Raw genomic sequence first — 27,742 nt, forward strand, 5'->3', positions numbered from 1 at the left:
ATAAACGCGGGTCAGCTATGGAACTCCCTCCCAACATCAATGAGGAAAGAACCTAGCTTGACCAGATTCCGAAAATCCCTTAAAACGTTCCTTTTCCCCCAGAATGACTAACATCTCTGGATGCGGCTCAGAGGAGGTCTGTCTGTGTGTACACGTAGCGCTGGGACGCTCAAGGGCAGCCATGCGCTTTAGAAATTCTTTTTTCATTTCATTTTCATTTTCATTTCATTTCATTTTCATATATATATATATATATATATATATATATATATATATATATATATATATATATATCCCAATTCACCACATCCCCATCAAAGAAAACACGCTGTGCACTCCAGTTCCATCATGAAAATCCTTTTAATCCTGTTTCCAAGGCAAATACTACCACACGCGTTCCGGCACCCTGGCCTTCGAATATATAAAATTCACTGAAAAAAACAAAGGTTACAGGAACGTTATAGTTAGGTTATGAATTTATGTGCACAAAACCGTAGAATTTCAGCTGTTATAGTTAGAGTTATTTCAAGTAACTAAAACTCATGCCCTAAGGTAACTATAACTCACTCCCCCGCCATGCACAGTTTTCTTATCATTAATTTGTTTTGTAAATGTTGCAGTGATAATATCAGTAATACCATATGAGATGTCATGAATTATGTAATATGTGGGGTATTTTAGCTGTACATGGTGAGAGCACGAGTTATCGTTAATTGAAATAACTCTATAACAGCTGAATTGCTGCAGTTTTGTACATGTAAATTCAGAATTATAACATCCCTGTAACGTTTGTTTCTTCCAGTGAATTTCTAAGGTTTTTTAAATGCTAATTTCTAACTATAAAGCCCCTGTAACCTTCGTTTTCTTGTGAATTTCTATGGGGTTTTTTTAACCAGCAGGGGGCTGGCCGCAGGTCCTGGCCTGCGGCCAAGCCCTGATCCCACCCCTATATGCTGCCTCCCACTCTTCGGGCATGTGCAGTGTGGGTGTTGGCTTGTGCCCAGGCCCTGCAGCCAACCCCCCGCATGCTGCCAACCCCACGGGCTGTTGGTTGGGGAGTGGGTGCAATTTCTTTTTTCATTTGGCTTTAAATCCCCAAATCTGGTACAGATTTACACTTTGGGTCGCTCTTATCCCCACGGTGATTCAGCAGATCTGCAGTTCGCCCCCCCAAAAGACTTCAGGCAATCGTTTACACATGCGGGTCCTTTAGGGACCCCTCCATCTTACCTATGGGGTCAGTATACCTCTATCCTGTCCCCGCATCTCGCTTTACACTTATATACTGCCTCTGCACCAAGCTAATCAACAAAATGGTGGCTGCAACTTTTCTCTCAGGTTGCAGCCAATCTGGACATTGCTGTGGTGCGTGGAACCACAAATCCCCTGGGGTGAATCCACAATGGATCCGCGTTCTTTTCAAAACTACTGAATAGATCTATCCCAAATCATAAACAGGGGTCTTTCTGGACCAAGAGCTAGCTTTCTGACAAATTTTGTGTAATTCCATCCAGGAGTTCAGGCTGTAGTCGTGTTCAAAAACCCCAATGGAACATTGCATGGGAAAAAGTGTTTCGGGACACCCCCCACCTTCTCTCGGCCCCCGCTTGACATACCACCCCAACACTTTCCAAAAAGCAGTTAAATTCAGGTGCATACTGGTTTTTAAAATTCTTGGGAGATTTGTCAAATAGTACCCCTGGGTGCACCTTTCAAAAATCCAGGAAAAAGTGCTGCATTATAGTGAATGTGCTGCCCCCAGGGTAGCTGTGAAGTTGTGCTGCTTGGGGAAAGTGTATTCAGGTGAAAAAGGGAGTGGCTACCATAAAGCTGTTCCATGTTTTTGCTGTGCAGGCGGCAACCCACCTGCACTTTTAAAGGGGATTAGAGATCCCCATGCAGGCAGGTGCAGTCAGTGACTGCACCCGCCTGCAAGGGGATGTCTGGGGGGTCCATCAGACCACCTTTGAAACCCCAGAGGGCTGCCTTCAGGGGGCGCACTGACAGTGCACCCCCTGACAGCTTCTTTGCCTCTGCGCTCGCCTCTGTAATACGGCGCAGGAGCAGAGTCAAAGGGATGCCCCCTGAAGATAGCGCTGGCATTTTTGATGGTATTACAGAAGGAGCTGAACAAGCATCTGCGGCCCCTTCTGTAAAACCAAAGTGCCCGGGGGCATGCAAAGAGGGCGCAAACGCCCACTGTGCCCCCAGGGCACCTTGTGTAATAAGGCTCCAGGTGAGTGTATCCATATTGGTGGGTTTCCTGGATGTGTTGAGCTTTTGATGGGTTACCTGTTGTGGGCTTCCCATTGGGAATTTACCCAGGTTGAGTTACAGTATGCATGAGTACCTGGGGCCCTTTTATATAAAGGGCGCACTTTCCCTGTTTGTGCCCGGTTGATGTGTTACCCAGTGCACCTTTTTCTGTGAGATGGTTATCTGGTTTACTTTTTATCATCGGAGCGAACCTGATTTTCTCTGCTGGCGTTTACCTAGTGTGTGTTCCCTGCTGGCATTTTACCCGACACATATTTCCCTGTTGAATTACCTGATATACGTTTTCCTCTTGTTGATTACTTGGCATGCCTTTGTTGTTAGCAGGTTACCTGGCACTCGTTTCCCAGTTGGCATTTGACCTGCTGCGTGGTTCCCCATTGGCTGCCTGGAGTTCTGAGATCGCGCTATACCTGTGTTGTGGGCAGCAACGGCAGACTCAAATGTCAAGAAAGGCAAGTCTTTGGCAGCACGGCAGTTCGGCTGCACCTTGTTTGGCTGTGGGTTGAATTTTTCCAAAATGGAGACGGTCAGCCAGTTTCTACCTACTCATTCTCACACTGCAAGAGACGCCCGCATTTAAGGTTGAATGCACGTTTCAGAGTTCAAGGCCACAACCCAATGCTTTATCAGCTTCTATGTTACTGCCTATATAGGGAGTCCAACCTTACGTTACAGCTGTCCTTTGTGCCATGTCATATCACATATTATTACGTCACTAGCAGCACCTAGTCCACTCTCCACCTTTGTTGTGTCTTGTTTCTTGGATCTCCCACCTTCCGTCCAGCTTAGAGATGAACGCCTCGCTTCTCTGGTTGTCTGTGTTTTTACCTATCAGCTTTGTTCTCTGTTACCTTTTTTTGGTGCTTGAGGCCCATGCTCTGCTGCCAGTTTTGTCTCTCTTCTTTTTTTATTACTTGCTGTAGCTGTCTTCAGTCGCGGCTTCCAGCCCTACCTACCGCGTTTTAAACTGGTCTGCCTCTTTGTGCGCGTGCATTCACTTCTTTTGAGTCTCACTGTCTTTCTGCTCGCTGCGTCGATCTATCCTCGTGGACCCTCCAACCGCCGCACTGGCTCTGGCGCCTGCAATTGGCTGGCCTATGTTTGTTTTGCTTAATTCCTTGGAGCCACGATCCCCCACGACGAACTGTGATTGGCCATTTGAAGCACTTCTCGCCTCCAGGCCGTTCTTCGGACTTTGTTGGGGGAGATTTGAATGAATCTTGAGTTAGGTCAAAAATCCAAAGTTCCCGGGAGGGTCGCAGCACATCCAGTCACAATTCCGATAAGACCTGGGCCATTAAATGTCTTTCTTTGGAGAGTCTCTTGCGGCTTCCCTTTTCTGCGCAATGGCTGCAGGTTATTGGAAGATTTGATACAAAATGAAAACGTTTATTTGGATACATGTTGCGCGAATTTGTGCAACTCTGTAGAGGACATCCAGGACGCGCTGCCACCTATTCTTGCTGAAGACTTCCCTGAAACCATCTTTTGGGAAACGCTCCATTGTGCTCGAGGCGCATCCCGTCAACTGGTCCTTGTACAAGGTCACCATGCGTGCCAGTGTGAAGCAGGGACTCACGATTTGGGTGGGGCGAGAGGCATTTCCTGGAGCTCAGAGGGAGAGATGCTTTTGATACCTTGAATTTGGGCAAGTTTTTTTTCCATCAAGGCTGTGATTGTAGCCGGGACGTACGAGATATCAATAATCAAGGCCCGTCTTGGTCAGTTTCTCTATGGCACGTGGCGTTTGTATCTTTTTGCCACAGTGTGACTGCTGTGTTTATTTGCATATGGGCAGTGGTCGAAGGGGGCAGGATCGGCAGGGCACGCCGTGCCCCTACTTCTTTAATCCAAAAGATTCCGTTCATCTATTTTTTTAATTTAATCATGTGTCCCCGGACGGCAGACATAGCCGAGGCCTACAGATAAGGCTCAGCGTTTGTGGCCGTTTGTGGTCGGGTGGGTGGGCAGAGAAGGTAAACAACTCTGTCTCTTCCATCTTGCCCAGAGAAGACAAGGACAGTGTCCACTTCTGCTCTGCTCTAGGAGCTGTGCCCCCTCTTTCTTTCTTCTTCTTATTCACTCTCTTTCTTCTAGCTCCTCCTCACTTACTGAAAACCGTGACTACAAGAAATGGTTCTCACCCTCCCTTTCCTCATTTCGTTTATTTGTTTCCCTGTGAAATGGATCCAAAAAAGAAAAACACTTTTGCTGGAAATGTCTTCTTTTTGTCATTTTTCAATTCCAAAGTGCAGCTTCAGGAATAAAAGGTTCAAAATATGAAAAATAAATAAATAAAGCAAGGCATTATGGTCGCAAAGTGGCCAGATTGGTTTTATGCACACCCGAACACATCAGCATCACTTGACAGAGTTTGCCAGTGAAGCGCTACTTTTATTTTCTTGTCTTTCTCTGAACAGCATTGTTTGTCCCAGGATGGGGAAGTACACCAATCCTGGAGATCCTGCAATGCCTGATTGATGAGTGGATTGGAAAACAAAATGTGTACTGCGGCTCTGTGTTCATGGATGTGGTCTTTTTAAAAGCAATTGATACTAAAACAGGTCCCTTCCTGCCCATAACTTTTCAGGCAAAAACACTCACTGATTTCTGAGTGTAAAAGTGTTAAGGTAACCATGTTGTTCCTGCTTACAATTTCACATGCTTTACTTAATTTTTGCATTCCTTATGAATGCTTGCTTTTTCCAGGATGTTGTTACTTTTTTAGGCAGCATATTACTCTTGTCTAGTGTGTAATATGAATCCAGTTGCATCCAGGTGTTTATAGCTGGGCACAATTGGGTTGTAGTTGAAGGCAGTGCGAGTTTCTTTCAGTGGGGCAGTATGGTGTTCAGTGGGGGAGATGATGTGGCAGTATAGTCAGAGCTGCCAAATTTGGAACTGGGGAACCAGGTTCAACTTTCATGACAAGTCCACCAGACCACTCTCCTGAGGAAGCACATTCCCATGCTAGACCTTAGAAGGCCACGTAAGGCCTTAGAAGACCTGGTTTCTTAGCACCAGTTGATGGGCCTTAGCGGTGGTTAAACTTGAAGGCTTGTCAATCACAATCCATACTGAAGTTCATCTCCAGTCTGGTGGACAGGCTATGAAGCTGCACACCCTAGAGCAACAGTGACTCTGTCACAGGACACTTGAGAAGGGCTGGCTCCTGGGCAGTGTGACTGGTGTGACCACACCGGGCGCTGAATTTGGGTGGGGGCGTCAGCAACAATAAAAATGTCATGATAACTCCAGTGATTAATGTTCTTCCTAGAGAGAGGTCAGAGTTTTGTCTAGTGGAAGTTTTGGGTCATAGAAAGGTAGCGCAGAGGGTTAATGTGCCTGCTGCAAAGAACATGTACCATGCATGCTCAAATAGTGCACATAATGTAAACAGGTCAGTGGGTTACTTCTTTTGTCAAAGAGATCCTTTTGTTACTTGCAGTTTATAAGTTAAAATCCTAACATAGAACAGTGAGCTTTTAACTGTCATCTAAGAGCTGCATGCAAACTGCAAGGGATAAATTAGTGTGTTATGTTTCTTCCCAAGTCTATGATTATCCTAATGTTGCAAAAAGTGTTCATTTGGATAGAAATCAATTCTGATTATTAAAGAGAACCCCCAACCATAGTATTATGTTTTAAATTCTGAGTTTCTGTTTCTCCAGATCAATCACTATTAAACTATACTGCCTACTAGTGAGGAAATTTGATTACGGCTCCATCTTGCGTATTGACACCATTGTGATGTGGCCCTCACTCAGGCACCGACGACCTTCGTAGCATTTCTTTCATACTCTGTACTGTAACATGTTAAACGACCTTTTCCTGTCTCTCTGAGCAAAGTACATTCTGAGACCCGGCTCGAAGCAACTAATTCCCGTGATAACCATCTATTGACCCTTGGTGATCCTTCTCTGCCTCTCCAATTGTTTTACGAATCACCACCTGCAACACGCAAACACGTCCTGTTGTAAATTAATTTAACTCAGGAATGCTCATGCCACCTGGCCTATAGGGTCAGGTAGAGAACACGACCCTAGGGAAGGAATTTCTATTACCTATTATCCTGTATCTTGTACAAAGAATGTTTGATAGTGGATGATTTGTTTGTTTTTATTGCACATTGAGGGGGTTGTTGCTTTAGGGGATTCAAGCGCTATAAAAGACTGTGAGCCACGGATTGAAGTGGCAGTCTCCTGAGAACCTACCACTGATGTACTTCTAGGACAACTGTACCTAGCTGCAGCTAATAAATTGAAGTTCCTATGCCAACAGAGTGTTCCGTGTCTCTGTACATTTAGAAGGCGAACTCAGAAGATTTCAGGCGTACCCTGCGCCGCCAGGCCTAATTCAGCCTGGTTCTTCAAATGGTGCCCTCTGTGAGGCGGCTTCAGAGGTCGTGGGTCCAGCCCGAGGATCGTGAGGAGCCCCGCAAGGAAATTCCGGAGGACGCGCACCACGTGATCGACCCCTGCATGTCGTAAGTGGACCGAAGGTTTTTACAGTGTGGCTTCTCCCTTCCAACGGCTGCGAAGACCTGCTGCGCTGACTGCCACCACGCTTTGGCTCCCTTGGTGATTGGTATTGCGAGACATTAGACGGACCTCTGTTGGCGTAAGAAAACATCTGGTTAAGTTAAGTATAGTGGCCACTCCTTTGTCTTTGTTTTGTCTTTGTTCGACTTTTGCAAAAGCCGAAACCGAAGGGTGAGTGCAGTTTTTGTACTATAAAGTGACTAATTAACCCCTTGAAGTTTGTAAAGAAACTAGTGTGATAGCGATGCCTGGTTTCAGTAAGTTTGGAAGATGGTTTTGTTGTTGTTGCGATAGGGATTCCCGACTGGAGGACTCTTGTCCAATTCCTCCGGCCGGGACTCCCACTTATGAAGTATATTCTAAACATGGTATTGGCCCTATAGCCTTTAATGAGGCGTGGGTTCGCTATACTAGGAAAGATGGTGTTTTACGGTGGCCGCAGAATGGCAGTTTTGAGCTCAATATCTTAGATAATTTGGAGGACACTTTGTTTAAACGAAAAGCCCGGCCGGCTATGTTTGACTCTTTTCGCTTATGGCGTAAGGAGGCCAAACAGAAAGAAATAAAACAAGCTAAAAGAGATAGGAGGGATATGTCTATTTTACAAGCTGCCCAACAGTTTAAAAATAATGAGACCGATCATGCGATTGAGGTTTCAGATAGGCAACATCGTATGGCGGTAGATAAATGTTATCCAGTGTTGCCAACTTCCCCTACAGAGAAAAATGTGGACCCTGAGAAGGATCCTTTAATGTCCCATCTGTTGAGATTACTTCCGCCCTATGCGCAGGGGGCTAATGTACCTTTTGCACTACCGCCTGCCCCGGGAGCGAATGCACCTTTATTATTAGCACCTGCCCCACCTGTTCCACCTGTTGTTCCACCTGTCGCTCCTCAATCGGTTCCTGCACCCCCATCACAGCCTCTTCCGGTATTACCGAGCTCTCCCCTACCTTCGTCTCCCTTTGTACCTATTACTCCCTCTTCTGCCCCGCCTAATATTCTGACTCCTGTCCTAATGACAAATTCTCCCTCCGCTCGGAGGCGAATGGTTGATACCGTTTCTGGCCTTTTGTCCCCTCTCTTTGGGACACTTCAAATGACCCCTGTTCCTCCTCGTAGACAAACTCGTAGTCAGCTCCCAGGTCCAGATGAACGGGAAGTGCTAGATCTCCTTGCCCGAAGGTGGATCACGAATGGCCCCCAGTATAGTGTGCAAGACATTATGGTCACCTTTCAACAGTGGGAGGCACCAACGCAGAGATATGTTTTTGATACTATGTGTAACATTTTAGGTCAAGAGTGGGAGGATATGGGATTGGGACCAGCCCATCAGGGCCTGCTAGATGTTCAGGCCGAGTTTGATAAAGGGCTGATTGTGGGCGCAGAGGTTGAGGATGCGGTAAGGACGCTTGTCACATTTAGAATGATGTTTGCTTGCCGGTCTTTGCCAAAACGCGATTCCTCTGTTAGACGAAAATTAAAACACTATCCTATGAGAGACGTTCCCCCAGTGTGGAGAGAGGAGGTTGCAGCTCAGGGTGGTAATCCTCTTATACCTGCTCACTTTCAACGTGTGTGGGTACATGTTCTTTGGAAACGATCTGAGGTATTGGCCCTTAAACAGTCCTTACCGGACCCCCGTAAAAATCCTGCTGGGTACTACAAAGAGTTGTCCCAAACTGTCGATGCATGTATTATGAATTTGGCCGATATAGACATGCTAATGGGTAATGTGGTCCCACAACCATTATGGGCTAGGATTCAAAAGGAGGACCATCCCGGGGAATTGGGGGGTGATTGGGCTGCCATACTTGCCGCAGACAGACTCCAAGTGGGTGGTGCCAAACCTGAGGCTTTAATTACAGAACTCCCAGCTAGGATCATTGAGACAAATGGCTTGTGCTTCCACATTTAAGCGTATTTGGGACGTTCTGTGATTGTCACGCCACTTTGTGAATGTATTTTAATGTCAATAACTCATATTGAACTTTGAGTAATCATGTGTATCCATTAGTTGAATTAAATAACATAATAAACTGTAACTGGTCAGTGAAATGCCAAACAAATACCAAAAATGTGAATGTTTTGCGCATTCTGGCCACACCTCTGACTCCGCCCACTGATCCCAACTTTGATTTATTCCAACCCTCTGATTCTCTGCCCACAGTTCCCCTACTTTTATCCCCCCACTTCCACCACTGCCTATGGGGTTAGGGCATGGCCTTTGCTGAAACCAGTCTCTCTTCATTTCTGTATGCTAGCATCCTGGCATTTGGGGATGCAGTGCACGCAACAAAATTCGTTTTATTAATTTATATGTTAACTTACCTGTAAACCTTCGTAATCCATAGTTTACTATCCCCCTCCCCACGTCACCACCCTGCAGTTACTCCTACTACCGACTGCGGCTGTAATAGTTAATATGCTCTTGAAGTTAAATGGTGGTAACCCTCTCTAGTAATTTACCCAATAATCAGAACTGGGTGAAGGGTTAATAGTTTGTCAGTTTCAAGGTGGAGCTACATCTAAGGGGTTGGATCAGACCAGCTTTATTGAGGATGAGAATTCCCAGTAGGAGAGTGGTACTGATGTTGAGGATGGGTGGAAGATGCTTTAGACCAGAGGTCTTTAAACAGTGGGGTGGGCCTCTCTGGAAGAGAACTGAATTGATCTATTGGTGTGCACCAGTCTCTGGCAAAAAGGAGCATCAAACATCAGGGTGAAAACAATGTTGTGCTTTTAGCAAATGTAATCAGAGTAGCTGTGAGATACTGTTATGGGCCTTTAGAAATTTCTTTTTGTTATTGAAGTACTGTAGGTGTCAACGTTGGACGTTCCAAATAACTTTAAAGACAGTCCTTTCTGATTTTGGTGATAAAAAGTGTTGGGTCATCAGATTTTGTTCTGGCTATTGGATAAATGGCTCGCTTGACGCAGTACTTGGTAGCAATGAAGAGGGTTTTGTTAAAAAAAAGAGTCATGCTGCAATACATAATAATAAGCAGATCTCCTTGGAAAGAGGATGGGTAAGTGATTTAAATCTCCAGAACGACACTCCAAGTGGCCAATGTCAAGGAACCTTGATTGGCAGATGAAACTCCTTGGTGCACCAATGAACTAGCCATATCGGTGAGCCTCACTCAAAGTAGAAACTCGATTGAAATGCTTTGTTGACGGTTTTTACAAGTCAATACTGGATTTCATGACTCACCTAGCAGAAATTATTCTAATTTCAGATGTGGATCTTTTCATATGGAGAGGAACTTGTGTAGATTAGAACAAGTACATTTTTAGGTCGAAGCCTACCAGGGAGCACAGCTGTCTGTTTGTGACAAGAATGCTTGGGGTCATTTTGAAAGCTTCCCTGGAAATGCATTTCACCCATTGCTTACCATTAGCTTTGTTGTTTGTAACTAACATTTGCTTGTTTTCTATTTGCTGACTTTATTTGATTTAAGGCGACAGTCCAGCATGTCCTACACTCCCCCTCACGACGAACCTCACCACCCCTCCCCCTATAGCACACCACATTACCCCTTCACATCCCTTCTCTACTCCCCACCCCTTTCCATGGACTACCACACTGAAAAACAGCCATTCATCGGAGCAGTTCACCACTCGCCCCAGGAACCCAGACAAGTAACCCTCCTTCACTTATCTACAGACCAGGCGATTAATACGTTAACTCCGACTCCTGACCCTAGACTCGAGGAGATATTACTATCTCTACAACAACTCAAAGAAGACATCCAAACTCTTCATGACCTGATCCTGATACATCCAAAACCACACGCAAAATTCTTCCACCAACCGCACGCTAGCTCCACGATACAGAAGCACCCTAGATGGAAAACAGTACCTGACCCTAATGCCTTATCCCGCCTGATCAGAATAAAAAACCTGCTATCACCGCAAGAGCTAACTTCTCTACTCCACTCCTAAGAGCTCCCAGCTCCACCCACCCCTTTCTGCGCACACGGACAACACACTGATACTGTCCACTATCCAATCCATTCCACCCAACCCCGATAGAGCCACGAGACACATTCCCAGAGATATTGTTGAAAAAAACCTCAAGAGAGTACCCATCTTACAAGACCCCAACACTATACCTACCAAGGCCCGGCTAAAATGTATCCTACTAAACTGTAGGTCAGCCGCACGACATGCCGCTGATATAGCTGACCTCATACTAACTAACAAACCTGACCTCATAATTTTGACAGAAACTTGGCTTAACAAATCATCCTCGCCCGTCCTAGACATACTAGTCCCCCCAAACTATCACATCACAAGACTAGATTGAATTGATAGGTTTGGAGGTGGTATTGCCTGCATACACCGGAACTACTCTCCGTGAAACGTCCCAACTCCCCGGTTTTCTCCTCCTGTGAATACTTATGTCTAGAAAGCTCTAACAATAACAACCCAATAAGTTCACTTCACTCATTTTACTATCCACCAGGAAACAACTTTACCTTTATTGAACACATAATGGATTTCCTAGCCACAAATGCCAGACACCAGAACACTTAGATATTCCTAGGGGACTTCAACCTCTACTGGAATGACCCTGGCGACCCTGAGGTTAATAGCCTCAAAGCTTTCTTGACTGACCTTAACCTGTACCAAATTTGTGACAGCCCCACCCATGAAAAAGGCTCAACCCTAGATCTAGTAATCTCCAAAGCGGACTCCACTCAGCTGTAATCGATTCTACCATGTGACTGGTCTGACCATCACATCATCACTTTCCATGTCAATGAATCAGTTAAACTACTCTATGTCCAACTCAAGAGAACTAAAATTTGGAAGAGTAACCTAAAAAAACGTAATTCCTATCTCACTTGTAACCGCTAGCCCTATCCTAACGCCCCCACCTGACAGTTTACATGACGTACACGATCTGACTAATCACTACTTCCAATCTACGAACATATTATTAGGTAATATAGCTACACTACAATTGAAAAGCGTCTCCAATAAAGACTCAAACCCATGGTGTGATGGTAGGCTAAATGAAGACAGAAGAGCACTAAGAACAATTGAACGTCAATGGAGAGCAGCACCATCCTCTATGCACCTCAAATTACTCAGAAGCACGAGAAACACTTATTACAGAAAAATCAGACGATCAAAAACTGACTTCATTAGTAAACAATTGGACCAATCCAAGAATCGTCCCAAAAGACTTTTCGAAATAATCAAAGCTCAATCTAAGGGTGTCTTCCACTCACCTCAAGTTAATCCAGAAACACTGCCCATGTGCTATTTCACAACAAAAACTGAAAACATAGAGACAGACCTACTTAACGACCTATTAGCCCTCACCGACCCTCACATGATCGTCTCAAGGACCCCTTTCAGGAACCCGCTTAGTTGTTCCACATAGCTCGACCTAAAAAACAACGCCGACTTGACCTCCTTCAACCTCTACAGCGAAGAAACTATTCTAAAAATGCTCACGGCTTTGAATCCCTCCAATCACTTACGAGACCCACTCCCAGCATCCCTCCTAAAGACGTTAGTGCCTCTATGGACTAGGATTATAAATACCTCTCTGCTGCAAGGAACCATCCCAGACATCCACAAAGCTGGTCAGGTATCCCCCATCTTAAAGGAACCATCGGCTGACCCAGCAGACCTAAAAAACTATCGCCCTATATCCAACATCCCTACCCTGGCCAAATTATTAGAAAAATGTGTCCACACGCAGCTTACCTACCACATTGACCACTTCAATCTGCTTGATGAATTCCAATCTGGCTTTCAATCAGGGCACAGTACCGAATCTGCCATGACCCACATAATAGACAGCGCATTAAAAATATTGGACCAAAACAAAGCCTGTTTACTAATCCTGCAGGACCTATCCTCCGCCTTCGACACCGCCAAACACGAAAATTTACTAGACCTCCTGAAACATAGAATGAGACTATCTGGAACGGTTCTCAACTGGTTCACTTCCTTCCTTCAAAACAGAACACAAAGATTCAAGACCAATCAATCTTTATCCAAACCCACTCCAGTCACTTTCGGAGTACCCTAAGGATCTTCCCTCTCCCCGACACTCTTCAATTTGTTTATGGAACCACCCACCGAGCTTTTCAACTCTTCAAATGTCCAATACCACATGTACACAGACGACACACAACTCTACATTAAGGTCCACTCACTTAAGAACATCTCAAGTCCCTCAACTCAACGCTCCAAAAAACGCAGACCTGGCTGGCAAATAACCACTTAAAACTAAACACCCTAAAAAAGGAATTCCTCCTAATAGCCCCCCCAGACAAACAACCATCATCATGGAATGGATGAAGCACTTAACAGCACTCGACGGCCAACCACTCATGATCGACTCTGCCAAATCGCTAGGAATAACTTTGGATAATAAGCTAACTATGCAGAAGCACATCAGCGCAGCAACTAAAGGAGCACATTTTCAGATGAACACCTTATGAAGACTGAAAACCTTCATACCCGCAAATGACTTTAAACAGGCAGTCCAAACTCTAGTAATACCCAGAGTGGAATATGGGCGTGTCGATCTCTGCGGCCTTCCCGGATCAACAACAGCCCCTCTAAGAGCGTCAATCAACGCAGCCGCCAGACTAATCACAGGATCCAAAAGAAACTGTCACATCTCCCCGGACCTGCGTGCCCCTAACTGGCTACCCTTTGATGCCAGAATCCATTTGAAAATCACCTGTATGACACACAAGGCACTGCATCACAAAATCCCACTGTACCTTGCGGAGAAATTAGTACTATCGGATGGTAACAGAACCACCAGGAGTTTTTATAACCTTCTACGAAACCACAACGATTCACCAAGAAGAAAACTTATAATCGCACCTTCTCAGAAATGGCCCCATGGATTTGGAATGCCTTGCACCCAAAAACAAGACAGAACCCTCGCACGGCATCCTTCAAAAATAAGTGAAATCGATTCTCCTGGCCAAATTCACTTGAACTATTAGATGCAGTCTTGTAAATATTTGTTATGCTGTAATAGTTACAACTGTTGGACTAATATAACTAATAGTATTTTATATGTATATGTCTATTTCCTCTATTTGTTGTAAAGCGCTCTGATACCCGCAAGGCTCTTGTCAGTGCTATATAAAACCTTCAAAATAAAACAAATGTCTTTGTCCCTCCAGTGGAGCATAGCCTGTTTACCACTGCTACTTGTATTCATCCTTGAGTGCTCGCTTTCTGTAAACAGGCCTTTAAATGCTGTTCTTATCTTGCCACATTTGTTGTCTTGTCATTATCGAACTGACCGGAGAATACATGTGACGCTCAGCGCACGATAGAGACCCTACCATAGTGAGGGTACCACTAAAAGTCGAGATAACATCCTCAGTACCTATGGTATACATAAATCAAAGAACACAGAGAGATAAGACTTGTGCTCGAGATTCATCCCAAAATATATAATCAGGATAAACCTACTGGAAGGATTACATTGTATCCAAACAATAGAAAGAAACAGAAATATTTTGGACCGAAGTCTTTTTAATATACAAATGGCCGGAATCGTCATCCCATTAGGCAATAAAATAATTATCATTATTGCCTGATCCAGGAAGGAGATCCTTCTTTGCCTTAATAATTCCCAGGTGTTTTTAAAAAGTCTGTTTTTTGGGACAAACATTACGAATAAAGAGAGTCGCAAAAATTCTGTCTTGATAAAGATGGTGCAATAATTCTCTGTCCCTCGAAACGCGTCAACGCTTTTTGCACAATCTGTGTACTTGAGGGAACCACAGATTATGAATCAATTGTAATATCGGTTTCCAGTTTGGTGTCCATTGTTTTATTACGGATGTGTGTGTTATGACAAAGTCTGGTGTCTTCTGTTATGTGTACTCTCTTTATGTTATTCTAAAGCGTTGTGTAATAGATTGTTGATTTTAGATTGGTTTTTAATTCTTTCTGAATCTGTTTGTACAAAAATCTTTTTTTACCTACATGGTCATGAATAAATTGATGAACTGTTGTTTTAAACAAAAAATAGTATTTCTGGTTTGGGTTTAACTTTCTACTCCCATTGCATGGATGGTGTAAATGAGGTGTGAATAGTTTGAATGATCAATGAGTTCCCTTCCAAGATTGTGAGTGTGTGAGTAAATAACATTAGCGATAGGAGATTTGTAGCTATCAGTCCAAAGGAAACCCTCTTTGTGACATTATTGTTTTGTACCCTATTCCTTTGGCGTTAAAGGGTCCCTCTCATTTCCCTTAACATTTGTTGTGCATTCAAAGACAGATGTCTAATCTCAGGTTCTTTTTATTCAAGGGAGCCTGGTGTTTACTTTTCTTTCCCTGACTTCAAAGTGAGAGGATTTATGTGACAATCTTGCTGGATACTGGTGGTGGCAAAGGAAAGGTTTTTTTCCTAGCACACAACCAAATCTAAATGTCTGTAAATGAACTGTGCAAATATTTCAGAATATATGAGAAGCATACATGAAGCCCATTTTTTAGTAATTCTGAAATATTTTCATAAAATCAATTAAATCAATACACAAGGTGATGCCATTTCCACACCAAACATACTCCACTTAATGCCACTCCATTCTATGACACTCTACTTCACTCGTCTATGCCACTCTACGACACTCCACTCTATCCCACTCCTCTCTATGACACTTTACTCTATGACGCTCCATGCCATGACATGACACTCCAATTTTTGTCACTCCACTCTAAGCCACTTCATTCTGGGCCATTTACTCCACTCTATGCCAGCCCACTCTACGACACTCTACAATATTCTGCAGCACTTCACTCTACACCATTTCACACTACGACAGTCCACTATGACAGTCTATGCCACTCTACACCACTCCACTCTGACAATCCATGCTACACTACTCCACTCTACTCTATGCCCTTTCACTGTATGCCCCTCCACTCTAGGCCCCTCCACTCTAGGCCCATCCACTCTACGTCACTCCACTCTATGACACTCTATTCTACTCCACTCTGTGACACTTGACTCCACTCTATGCTACTCCACACCACTCTACGACACTTTACTCCACTCTTCCCCCTCCACTCTACTCCCCTCGACTCCATTCTACAACACTCCATTCCATGACACTCCACACCACACCACACTAAGCCCCTCCACTATATGCCACTCTACAACTTTCTTCTCCTCTCCACTTCACTCAATCACAGTCTACTCTAGGACACTCCACAACATTCCACTCCACTCTACAATACTCTACAGCAATCTGTGCCGCTTCACTCTACTCCACGCCTCAACTTTACATTACTCCACTGTATGTAACTCTATGCCACTCCAATCTACGACACTCTACCCCACTCTACGCAATTCCCTCTATGCCGCTCCATGCCACTTTATTCCACTCTATGGCACTCCACAACACTCTGTGGCACTCTACTCCAAAACTCCATCTTACCCCACTCCACTGTACACAACTAAATGCCATTCCACTCTATTACACTTTATGCCTCTCCACTCTTCGACACTCTACATCACTTTATGCCCCTCCACTCTATGCCCTTCCACTTTAGGCCCCATCCACCCCAGTCTACAGCACTCTACACCAGTCTGTGCAACACCACTCTGCAACACTTTACTCCACTCTACACCACTCCACTGTATGCCAATCAACTCCACTCTACTCCAATCTACACTCCGCTATGCCCTTCCACTCTACACCACTCCACTCTATGACACTCCAATCTATGCCACTCCACTCTATCCCACTCCGTTCTATGACACTCTGCTCTATGAAACTCCACTCCACAACACTCCACTCTATGGCGCTTTCTGCCACTCCACTCTACTCCACTCCACTCTATGCCACTTCGCTGTAGGCCACTGTACTCCAATCTACGACATACAGCGGCACTATATGCACCCCACTATACTGCAACTCACTCCATGCCATTTCACTCTACGACACTCTACTATACGACACTCCACTATACAACACTCTATGTCACTCCACTCTACAACACTCCATACCACTTTACACCACTCTATGCCACACCATGCCACTCCTACACTCCACTCTATGGAACTTCACTCTATTCCCCTGCACTCTACAGCCCTCCATTCTACGCCACTCCACTTTATGACAGTCTACTCTACTCCACTGTACGTCACTCCACCTTATGACACTCTACTGCATTCTATGCCACTCATCCTTATGACACTCTTTGCCACTTCACTCTATGCTGCTCCACTCAACTCCACTCCACTCTATGCCACTCATGACACTTCACTCTACAAAATTCCACTTTGCTCTACTCTACGCCACTCCCCTCAATGCCACTTTACTCTACTCTATGACACTTTACTCCACTCTATGCAACTTCACACCACTCCACTCTATGACACTCCACAACCTTCTCTACAAAACTCAATTCCACGACACTGCACTCCACAACACTCTACACCCTTCCACCCTATGCCTCTCCACTCTATGACCCTCGATTCTAGGAGCCTCCATTCTATGAGACTCTACTCCACTCCATGGCACTCTAAGACACTTTACTCCACTCTATGCCACTCCAATCTATAACACTCTACTCCACTCTATGCAAATCCCTTTATGCCACTTCACTCCACTCTAAGCCACTCCACTCTATGCCACTCCACTCCACAACACTGTACTCCACTCTATGCAACTCCATTCTACCACATTCTACTTCACTCTTCTCCATGCTACATCAGTCCACTGTACGCCACTTTATGACACTCTATGCCACTCTACTTCATTCCACACCCCTTCAATCTAGTTTAGGACACTCCACTCTAGGACACTACAAAACACTACACTCTACAACACTCTACACCTTTGTATGCTACTCCACTCTATGCCACTCTAGTCCACTCTTCTTCACTACTCAACTCTATGTCACTCCACTGTACACCTCTCTATGCCACTCCACTCTACGACACTGTATGCCACTCCACACTACTCCACTCTATGACACTCTATTCCACTCTACACCACTTCACTGTACAGCACTCTACTCCACTCTATGGAATTCCATCAGCGCCACTTTGCTCCATGCCACTCCACTCTACGCCACTCCATTCTATGCCACTGCACTCTAAGGCTCTCTACTCCACTACTCCACTCTACACCACTCCACTCTATGCCACTTCACTCTACCCACTTTACTCTACAACACTCTATGACAACCCACTCTACGACACGCTACTCTACACCACTCCACTGCACAACAATCTATGCCACTCCACAACAATCCACTCCACACCACTACTCTGTATGCCACTCAACTCCAATCTATGCCCCTCCACTCTATAATGCTTTACTCACTCTACGCTATGCTACTCTATGCCACTCCACTCTATGACACTCTACTCCTCTCCACAACACTCTACAACACTCTTCACAACACCCTCTATGCCACTTTACTCCACTCTACTGTTCTCCTCTGCACTGTACGCCACTCCATTTTACAACACTCCACGACACTCTTGTCACTCCAGTCTAAGCCAGTCTTCTTCAATCTACGCCCCTTCACTCTATGCCATGGTACTCCGATCCACTCTACTACTCCATGACATTCCACAACATTACGCTCCGCTACACTGCAGTCCATAACACTCCACTCTACGACGCTCTACTCCACTCTTAGCCTCTTCACTCTATGACACTCCACTCCACGCCACTCTCCTCAACACCACTAACTTTTAGCCATGCTGAGCAGCAGCCACCCTGGTATACAACATGGCTAAAACACATTGGCAAAGCCAAGAGCTCTTGCATAGGCGCGACCTATTGGATTTGCCAGTGCTTTTTTACTAAAGCTGAATAATTAAGTTAATTGTGTAGCACAAACAGTGAAAGAATTTGGGGAAAAAACAGATTCTGGGTTGTAATATTAAATAATGCCAGTCCTTGCACATATACATATTTAGGATCTGCACTGGTGAAATTTGAGAGATATGTCCTTTTATCTTGTTTCAATGCAGTTTGTTGTGCACCACATTGGAAGTTCTTCAGGCCTCAGGGGGTCTCCCAGCAGTATGAGCAGTACTCATCAGATCACAAAACTACAGCCAAAGATTCTCCTTAAAGGCAAGTGCATAGGGCTGTTTTTCAATAACACGACCCACATTTCTCTGAAGTTGGCCCTATGTTTTGTATGGATATTAGATTTCATAGTAACATCAGACAACATGCAACAGAGCACATTAGATAGAACAGTGAGTGCACATACAACACAGCTTAGATATTCCTACAAGGCCTGATTATGAATCAGATGGAGTTGAATTACTGCATTGAATTCGTCTCTGCCTTATCATGAGTGGGTCAGTGTTCCTGCCAGTGCTTAATTTGTGAAGTAATGAGTGCCGGTGCCCAAAGCACTGCTCAGAAGCCAGGCTGCAACTAATAAATGTCAGCACACTGAATATCAAGGCTGCGTAGTCCGTAATCCACCTCAGGGCTTTTTAATCCACTGCCAGACACTGCCTGCCTCTCTACCTCACTTTTGCAGGTTCCTGCTTGCTTTCTCATTTTTCCCCTTTTGTGTGTTTTCCCTCTCTAGCTCTCTGGAAATGTCTGCTAAGGAAAAATAAGTGCTGGTCCCCAAGAAAAAGTGCCAGGTGCCCCAATGGTAACCACCAGCTCAAATTAACCTCTGGTCCCTGCTGGTTTCCCTGGGTGTTGAAACACTGAACATGATTTTGCCATAGGGTAATTTCAGCTGGTAAAATCATAAGAGGCTTCGGCAGCAGCGTCAAGCCTTGTCCCCTGATTTTTGTTTCTGGCGGGGGAAGCATTCAGTGCCACATCCCAACCCTGCTCCTCACACCCACCTCACCCTACCTCACACTCCACACAGAGGCCTCCACATATATTTACCATCTGCCCTGAGCAGGTGGTAAATGCATGTGTAAAAGAATTTGGACCTCTGTGCAGTTTTATGATTTGTAAATCTGGTTCCACATAGTAATTCCCCAATCCATGGGTTCAACTCATCATAATTGCACGGTAAGTGGCACCGTGTTACTCCCTGGCCACCTAAATTTCATATGCGGATTTACCACCCCACCAGTACCATGCAACTTGTAATCGGACAATAATTTGGTATCACCAACTACCTTATCCCTGTGGAGGGCGATATAGAGTTCTCAGGCAAAAAAGCCTCTACCACTTAAACATCCAGGGGATTTGAAAAGAAGCAATGGATCTAAAGAATTGTGCGCATCCCTGATAAAATGTTGCCTCAGGAAGAGACTGAATTTCTGGTAGCTGACAGACATGGGTAGCAAAGTCTTTTGATGCCTTTCTGTAGCTGGTGAAATATTCCACGACAACGGAGGACGAGGAACGGGGTGCAGGAGACAGAGGTAAAGCAGAACTACGACCCTACAGGCTCCCAGGAGTGAATATACACCTTTCAGTCTTGTGCGGTTGAGCTCTAGTCTGCTAGCCCCGGGGAAAGTAAGAATCAGCCGGAGCCTGCTGCTGACACCTGGCCGTGGCGGGTCAGTAGCCCTGGGCTGTGGCTTGTAGACTGTGGGGCTTATTTACAAGCCCCTTGCGCCACTTTTGCGTCATTTTTAACATGAGTGACGTACGAGTGGCTTAAGAGGCTTGTAAATAAGCCCCTGCGTGCAGAAAGCGCCCTGTGATCCCGGGCCCTGAAACTGATATTTCCAGGGGTTGTATGTCACCATATCAAGGTTGATAATATCGACCAGAGCATTTATTTATTTATAGAGTTTTATATAGCGTGAACAAGACCCTTTTGGGTATCAGAGCGCTGCACAATATTATACATCCAGGGCCATATGTATGAACGCATTTTCCCATAGACACAGAATGGGTAAAACCCTTTGATACATATGGCCCATAGTTAGCTATGATACGAGCGATAAATAGCAGATCTATATATGGTATTGGTCCTGGAAGTAATAGTTACAGTGACAACAACATGGAAGTGGTTAAGATGATCCTGTGGATGCAATGCTGCATTCATGCAGTATAAAGAGTGGCCATGGTGACTGCATCTCTCAAGGTGAGCCGGTGACCTTGAAACCTGGAGAGGTCACCTGCAAGTACAGTGGGGTGCTCATATTTTGGGGTATGGATTTAAATGGTATAGTTTGAGTAGCAAAATGCTTCTGGGCGCTAGCGCCCTGGCCCGTTTGTCCTACATTAAAAACACTCCTCATTGTGCCAGCTTTCAAGTCTAATGCAGTACTAGCCAGGCCCCCTCCTTGGATCTCTGTACACCAAATGTAAACCTAAATGTCCCTGCCCGCAATGGTGCATCTGTGCTTTCTACTGTCTGTTGGCACCGTGTTCAGCGGGGCACGGGCTAGGAGTCTGCCCAGTTACACTCCCCATCTCTCAGAAGAAGGAAGTGGTCGCTGCAGCTCTACAGCTCAGCAGAAAGTCACAAAGCCCAGCAGCACGATCAGGGGAGCGGGATCAAACTTGGACTTACTTAATTCGGCAGCCCATGGTCTTCTTCAGGAGAACATCTTGCAGATTCCCAGCTTGATGACGTTTTTCACCTCTCCAGCCGCCAACAGACCTTCTTCAGAGTCGGAAAACATCGACTTTTGGCAGATTGGGCTGTCAAATGTACTTTTTTTCGCTATTGCTTCAGGGCTTCCTGTGTGGGTTTTCTCGTAGAGGAAGTATAGGTGACGTGCTGCAGAGTGCTGTCTGGCCTGACTCTCTGTGCTCGCTAAAACAGTAGCTGTGCAAAGCAGTATCCGGGGGCTCAAACACCCTGCGCCATGGGGAACAGGAGGCCATGCCACCCCCAGCCATGGGGCCAGGGTCCACATCCCTGACTTAGCACCGAGATCTGCATCTTTTTCAGAAGCTTGAGTGGAGTCCGAGGGATGGGGTGTATGGAGACCATGGAAGGGGCAATGACACACTGCAGTGTTGTAGAAAGCAAGGAGGGCAGGCTCATTGTTTGCCCATTCCCTGCATAATCCTGACACACTTACGAATCTTTATCTTCAGCATTACCCTCAATTACTCTAAATAGTTGTCAACTTTACCCCCAGCTTATGTTTAATGTGCTCGATTGTTCCCTCTTCTTGCCTTCGTGGTCTTTAGTGTACCCTCGCTTCTCCTCCGCCTACACATTTCCTGTCCAGAGGGTCTCCGTCTTTACCCTAGCCTGCCCACAAGTGTTCTTAAATTCTAGCACTGATGGTGTATGAATGGTCAAAGTATTCACTCTAGTTTCCCACCTGTCCTCTAGCTGTAATACTGCTTGTCTGTGGGGTCTTCTGCTTTACCTTTGCTTACCCAAAACAGTTTCAGGCTTTATTTGCCAGTTAAGGTGTCCATTCTTGCTTTGGCAATTCCTCCCTAGTCCATATACCATTACCAGCCAGCTTACGTCCCTGCCACCATGGTCACCAGCATTTGCCCCACTGCTGCTTAGTTACATCCATGCCCCATGTTTAATTTGGAGGGTCTCTAGCTGTTGCATAATTTACCTTTCATGATTTGAACTTCCATCTTGCTTACCCTGTATGGTCTCCAGATTTGGAGCTTGATTTAGAGTTTGGCGGAGGGGTTACTCTGTCACAAAAGTGAAGGATGTTTCGCCCGCTGTATTACAAGTGTCATAGGAAATAACAGGCTTGTAATACGGCACACAGGATATCCAACACGTTTGCGACGGAGTAACCCCTCCGCCACACTCTAAATCAGGCCCTTAGTCTTAGTGGCCTTCAGTGGAGTCGCCTTGCTCTTGCTTACGTTGTCTACTTTCCAGTTTTATTCATGTTTACTTTTTACTATCTCCAAAATACATGTTGTATACCCTACACGTGCAGTAGATTAATTAATGGGAAAACAAAATATTAGAAACTTATTTTAGAGAATCCAAGTAATTGAAACCACATTTATTGGAAAAACAAATTATTAGAAATACAGTTCGCTAGAAAACAATAGAAAAAAATACAAGAACAGTAAACAAGCATTGGAAAAAGCTAAGAGGTCTTGCCTATTGGAGACCTATTGGCTTTGTCAATGTTTTTTATGTTTAGCCATGTTCTACAGCAGTGAGACTGCTGTGCACATAACTGAAAGTAAAAAAAAAAAAAGCAATATGATGCAGTCAATGCTGGTCGCGTCATAGTGCTTAAAAAAACAGAGAAAGTCAAATAGTAGAGGCTTTGTGAATTTTTTTTTTTGCCATGTTGTACAGTAGGGCGGCAGCAGTGCAGCATGGTTGCAAGATTAAAAAAAAGCCTCATAGCACTTTTATTTTTTGTACTTCCAGCCATGCTGCACAGCAGCTGCACTACTGTACAGCATGGCTAAAAAATATTGACAAAGCCAATGCATGTCACATAGACAAGACCTATTGGCTTGGCCACTGCTTGTTTTTGTGGAGATGGGGGCGAGGTTACGAGGCATACGACAGGGGGAGAAAAAAAGTGCTATGATGCAGTCAGTGCTGGTTGCGTCATAGCATTTATTATCTGGTGGGAGGGGCCAGTGGGATGGGGCAAGAGACAACAGAGATGGGGTCGGGAGTGTAAAGCAAATAACAACAGTGGTGTGGGGCTACGGGGCAAACAATAACACAACAATGGGGGTACGGGGCAAGCAACAACAGGAAGGGGGCTGGGGGACAGGATAAGCAACAACAGAGGTTGGGGGATGGGGACAGGGCAAGCAAATCAATGAAATGCAGGGGCTAGAAGGTACAGGGCAAGCAACATCAACAGAATGAGAAATGTTGGGGGAGGGACGGGGCAAGCAACAACCGAATGAGGGAGGGAAGGGGTCACGCAACAATGGAATGCGAGAGGTGGTGGGAATGACAGGGCAAACAACAACGGAATGCGGCATAGGGTGTGAGGGACCGGGCAAGAAACAATGGAATACGAGCAAGAGATGGGGCAAGCAACCAAAACAGAATGCAGCATAAAGTGGCAGTTACGGGCACGCAAGAACAGAATGCGGGAGAGGGTGGGAGGGGCATGGACAAGCAACAATGGAATGCGGGAGTTGGTGGGATGGATGGGGCAGGTGCAAGCAACACCACGGGACAGGGATGAGGGAGTGACAGCTAGCAAACCCATGCACTCTTATGCTCCATGTTCCAGGGAATGGACAAGCACGAAGAGGAGGTGAAGCTGGCATGCGCTGATGAATGATAAGCAAGGAAATGCGAGTGAAGATGAAGTCAACCAGTGGTAACTAATGGGCTGGCTCTAAGCCCCCTTTAAGCTAACAACATGTCTTGCTAGCAGCAGTACATGCACGGTCTCAGACAAGACCTAAAATTGAATATTAATTTACTTAAAAAGAAAGAAAAAGAAAACATTGCAGATTGCATGGTCAATCCCAATTAGGGAACATAATTTTAAAATAAAAGCAGAAAAAAGAGATAAGAACACAAATGTAGATAATGAGAGGGCAGTGAAATGATTAAAAAGTAGAATGAAGGTACAGAAATGGACTCCTCCTAGAAGTTTGTAGAAAAAAGAAGAAGCAAGCAGTAAAATAAATTAATAAAAAAAATGGGAGGGGGGCGTGGCTTGCCGAGCAGCAAGATGGCCGCTCATTGAGAGGGCTCTGCCAGCCGCAGAATAATCCTATATAATCCTACCTTTCTGAGAGTGAATTATCACCTGCCAAGAACGGAAACTGGGTGCAGCGGAGCGGGAATCGGCTGAGGCCTGGAGCTCTGTGCGGTACCCAGGGAGATTGACAACAACAGCCAAGAGTCGGAGCGGCGACCTGGGCCTTGCGGTGCGGCCGAGGGGAGTTGACCCTCTGGTGAGCTGTGCTTGGTGAGTCCGTGGCCTGCATGAGGAGCTGTGCAAGAGGACACTCAAAGACAGACTGAGGGAGAAGCCCGTGGCATACAGCGACTTGTGCCTGGGGCTGTCCCGTGATGCAGCAGCCGGCTCCCGAGGCCGCACTGATAGAGAACTGAAGCCCACTGAAGCTGATGTCCAGTCTCAGAGCGGACACAGACGAAGCTAGCGACAAGAGCGAGGGAACAGTAGTGAGGCCCCTGATAATCCGAGGTGTGCCGTGGCCCGATGTGCCCTGCGACATTCAAGGAGCGCATCGGGGCTGCTGGGTGCCCGCGTGAAAACAGGGAGGCGGTCAGTGTGGGGCCCGGCTGTCACTGGCTTTGCTCAATGAGACCGGCAAAAAGTGATCGCTGATACCATGGCACTGAGTACCTGATTGTGCGGTGGGGCCTCGTGTAGGTGCGCGTAGTGCTGCTGGAATGGAGGTGAAGTGATGCGCTGACATAGCTCCGGGCCCTGGGCTGCACTATGAGACCCTGCCGACGAAAGAACTCCCAGGCCCGATTGTCCATCCATTCCCCCATAAGGCACAGGTAATATGTGCTGCATCTGAACTGATCCCGGCGTAGGTCCTGCCGTCGATCCCCTGAGAGGATAGGGCCGTGGGTGCCGGGAGACCCATAAATTAAGACTGCGCATCTGTACTTGGAAGTTGATGGACAGTAACGACTGTGGCTAGTTGTTGTGGCACTGACTGTATTGTTGCAACCCCTGGGCCGGAAGTCACGGTATATCAAGTTGAAGACGGGCATGCCCCACATGCTTGGGCACACCCCTGGGCCATGGGCATAAAACCATCGATAAGGCCGCACTGCAGTGAAGTGCCTGGGCCTGCTGAGACAGCAGGGGGTGCTTGGGTGGCACTCCTCTGCCCCTGCAGGAGGGGACGCTGTGCGCCACTAGCTCTTTCCCAGAATACAGTCAGCAGTGGAGATAGGTGCGTAAAACTGCCCCTAATCTGAATGATTTGTAAAGCGCACGGTCTGACCTGTTCACTCTACTGGGCCCACTCCCGTCATCCGAGGTAGTATGGGGAAACATGACGCCAAGCAGTCAAAGCTCTCCTTTGAAAACAAAAGGCTCACCAGGCAAACAGACAATGAAGTAGACACTGATTCTGAGCTGAGCACACGGGAGGGAGCGGAGCAGTGATGATCTCCATTCCTTGCTGCTAGACCAGCCTAAAAAAATTGATACCAAGTTAGATATACTTACCTCCCAACTCGACCAGGTCAAGAAGCAAGTGGATACTCACGAGACTCGTTTAGATAAGTTGGATAACCGCTCCAACGAAGTGCACAAATTCCAAATTGAAACTAAGGAGCAGCTGCTTCAAATGGACGAGGTGCTCAACATCATCAGAGCCAAAAACGATGATTTGGAAGCTCGGGCACACAGAAATAACCTCTGAATAACAGGCATTCCGGAAACAACAGCAATTTCCAAGATGGAAACCTTTGTGGAAGAGTTGCTGCGCAAACTATTCAACCCGGAACTCTCCGTGGTGTTCATAGTTGAGTAGCATTACGTATCGAGTATTTCAAAGATATACCCTGTGTTTATGTTCACTAATGTATTTATGGTCTGCACACACAAGTACATATCTGGACCTTGGTGGCCCATTAAAACATGGCAAATTACCGGGCCTCCCAGACACTAATACCACCTTGACATGACATCCTACAGTCTCCTCACTTGGAACATTAGGGGGCTGAACAACTACCGGAAGACCAGACTTATACATTCATATTTAGCTAGGCACATTATTGATATATTTTTTATTCAGGAAACACATTTAAACAGCACCTCACAGGCTAAGCTAAGCAACAAACGTTGGGATCCCATTTATTCCTCCATAAACTCCAACTTTGCTAGAGTGGTGTCTAAACTAATCAGATGGGTGTGGTTTGGTCTCCAACTGTTTTTCATGTCGATCTGGAAGGGAGATACGTGGTACTGGGCGGAAGGCTGGGAACAGTAAATATAATTTTGGAGGCAATATATGAGCCGAATATTGATACGTCTGAATTTCTACACACCATATGGGCAAAAATTAGCATGGTGGGATACAACACTATTCTATGGGGAGGGGACTTTAATGCCCTGATGGATGATGACATGGACAAGAAGGTAGGTTCCCATGAATTGCACTCAAGCTCCAATCAGCACTCAACACCATCAAATTAGAGGGCAACTTGACGGACATCTGGCGACAATGGCACCCAGATACTTTCGAAGGTACTTGCATTACAGCTCACCATAATGCCTGGTCAAGATTGGATTTTTGGCTAGTGTCCCAAGATATAGCTGCCTGGACATCGGATATCAAACACTTACCCAGGACTCTGTCGGACTACGCGCCGGTCCGACTACAGCTGTCCATACCTGAAGGTCCTCGGAAGATAACTAGTTGGAGACTCCCCCCATATGCCCTCACCAACACTGTGTTTCGGGAGGAAATCAGAGGTGACATAGAAGAATATTTCTCTACCAACACAGGCTCTGTGTCCCCTCAGGCCACTCTGTGGGAAGCCTTAAAGGCCGTGATTCGTGGGAAATGTATATCCAGACAGGCTAGGGTGCTGAAATCCATTAGGCAATCCCTCAGGAAATGAAACTGACATACGAGATCTGGAACTGCAATATTACAGCACGGATGATTCAAGCTTGCTGGGAGCAATGAGGGACAAAGTCTCAGAATATGAAGAGGAGGCTCAAAGGGAGGTGAAATTCATGGGTAAATTTGCCCAAGTCAGACGGTACGGCGAAGGGGACCGGCCAGGCAAGAAGCTAGCCAATATTTTGTGCATACCAAACAATGCTACGTTCATTCCAGAGATCCTAGATGACAATCGTGCACCGGTCAAGGGCCCCCAGAAAATACTCGACCAATTTACTAAATTATTTGCCTCCTTATACACTTCCTCCTCCTGCACAATCCCAGAGGATCTCCAGTCCTATCTTGACTCTATCGAACTGCTATGGCTGGGCAGGGCGCACAGGGCCTAGTTAGATGGAAAAGACATCATACAAGTGATAAATGCTCTATCCTCTGATAAAGCTCAGGGCTCAGATGGGT

General features: G+C 45.8%; 1 protein-coding gene across 5 annotated transcripts in view; it reads right to left on the reverse strand.

Annotated features, from left to right (window-relative positions):
- Nucleotides 1-21,475, reverse strand: part of DENND1C (DENN domain containing 1C) — a 233,203-nt gene extending 211,728 nt beyond the window's left edge. For 3 of the 5 annotated variants that reach the window (XM_085600511.1, XM_085600508.1, XM_085600507.1), the window contains exon 1: nt 21,303-21,454. In XM_085600511.1, the coding sequence (XP_085456637.1) occupies nt 21,303-21,319 (17 nt within the window). In that variant the 5' untranslated portion in view covers nt 21,320-21,454. Of the gene's footprint in view, nt 1-21,302 lie in introns of all 5 variants that reach the window. The other 2 variants (XM_085600510.1, XM_085600509.1) reach the window with 1 other exon arrangement.
- Between the last annotated feature and the right edge of the window lie 6,267 nt (nt 21,476-27,742).

Source organism: Triturus cristatus, chromosome 4_2, assembly GCF_964204655.1.
Source record: "Triturus cristatus chromosome 4_2, aTriCri1.1, whole genome shotgun sequence".
In the NCBI taxonomy this organism is placed as follows: Eukaryota; Metazoa; Chordata; class Amphibia; order Caudata; family Salamandridae; genus Triturus; species Triturus cristatus.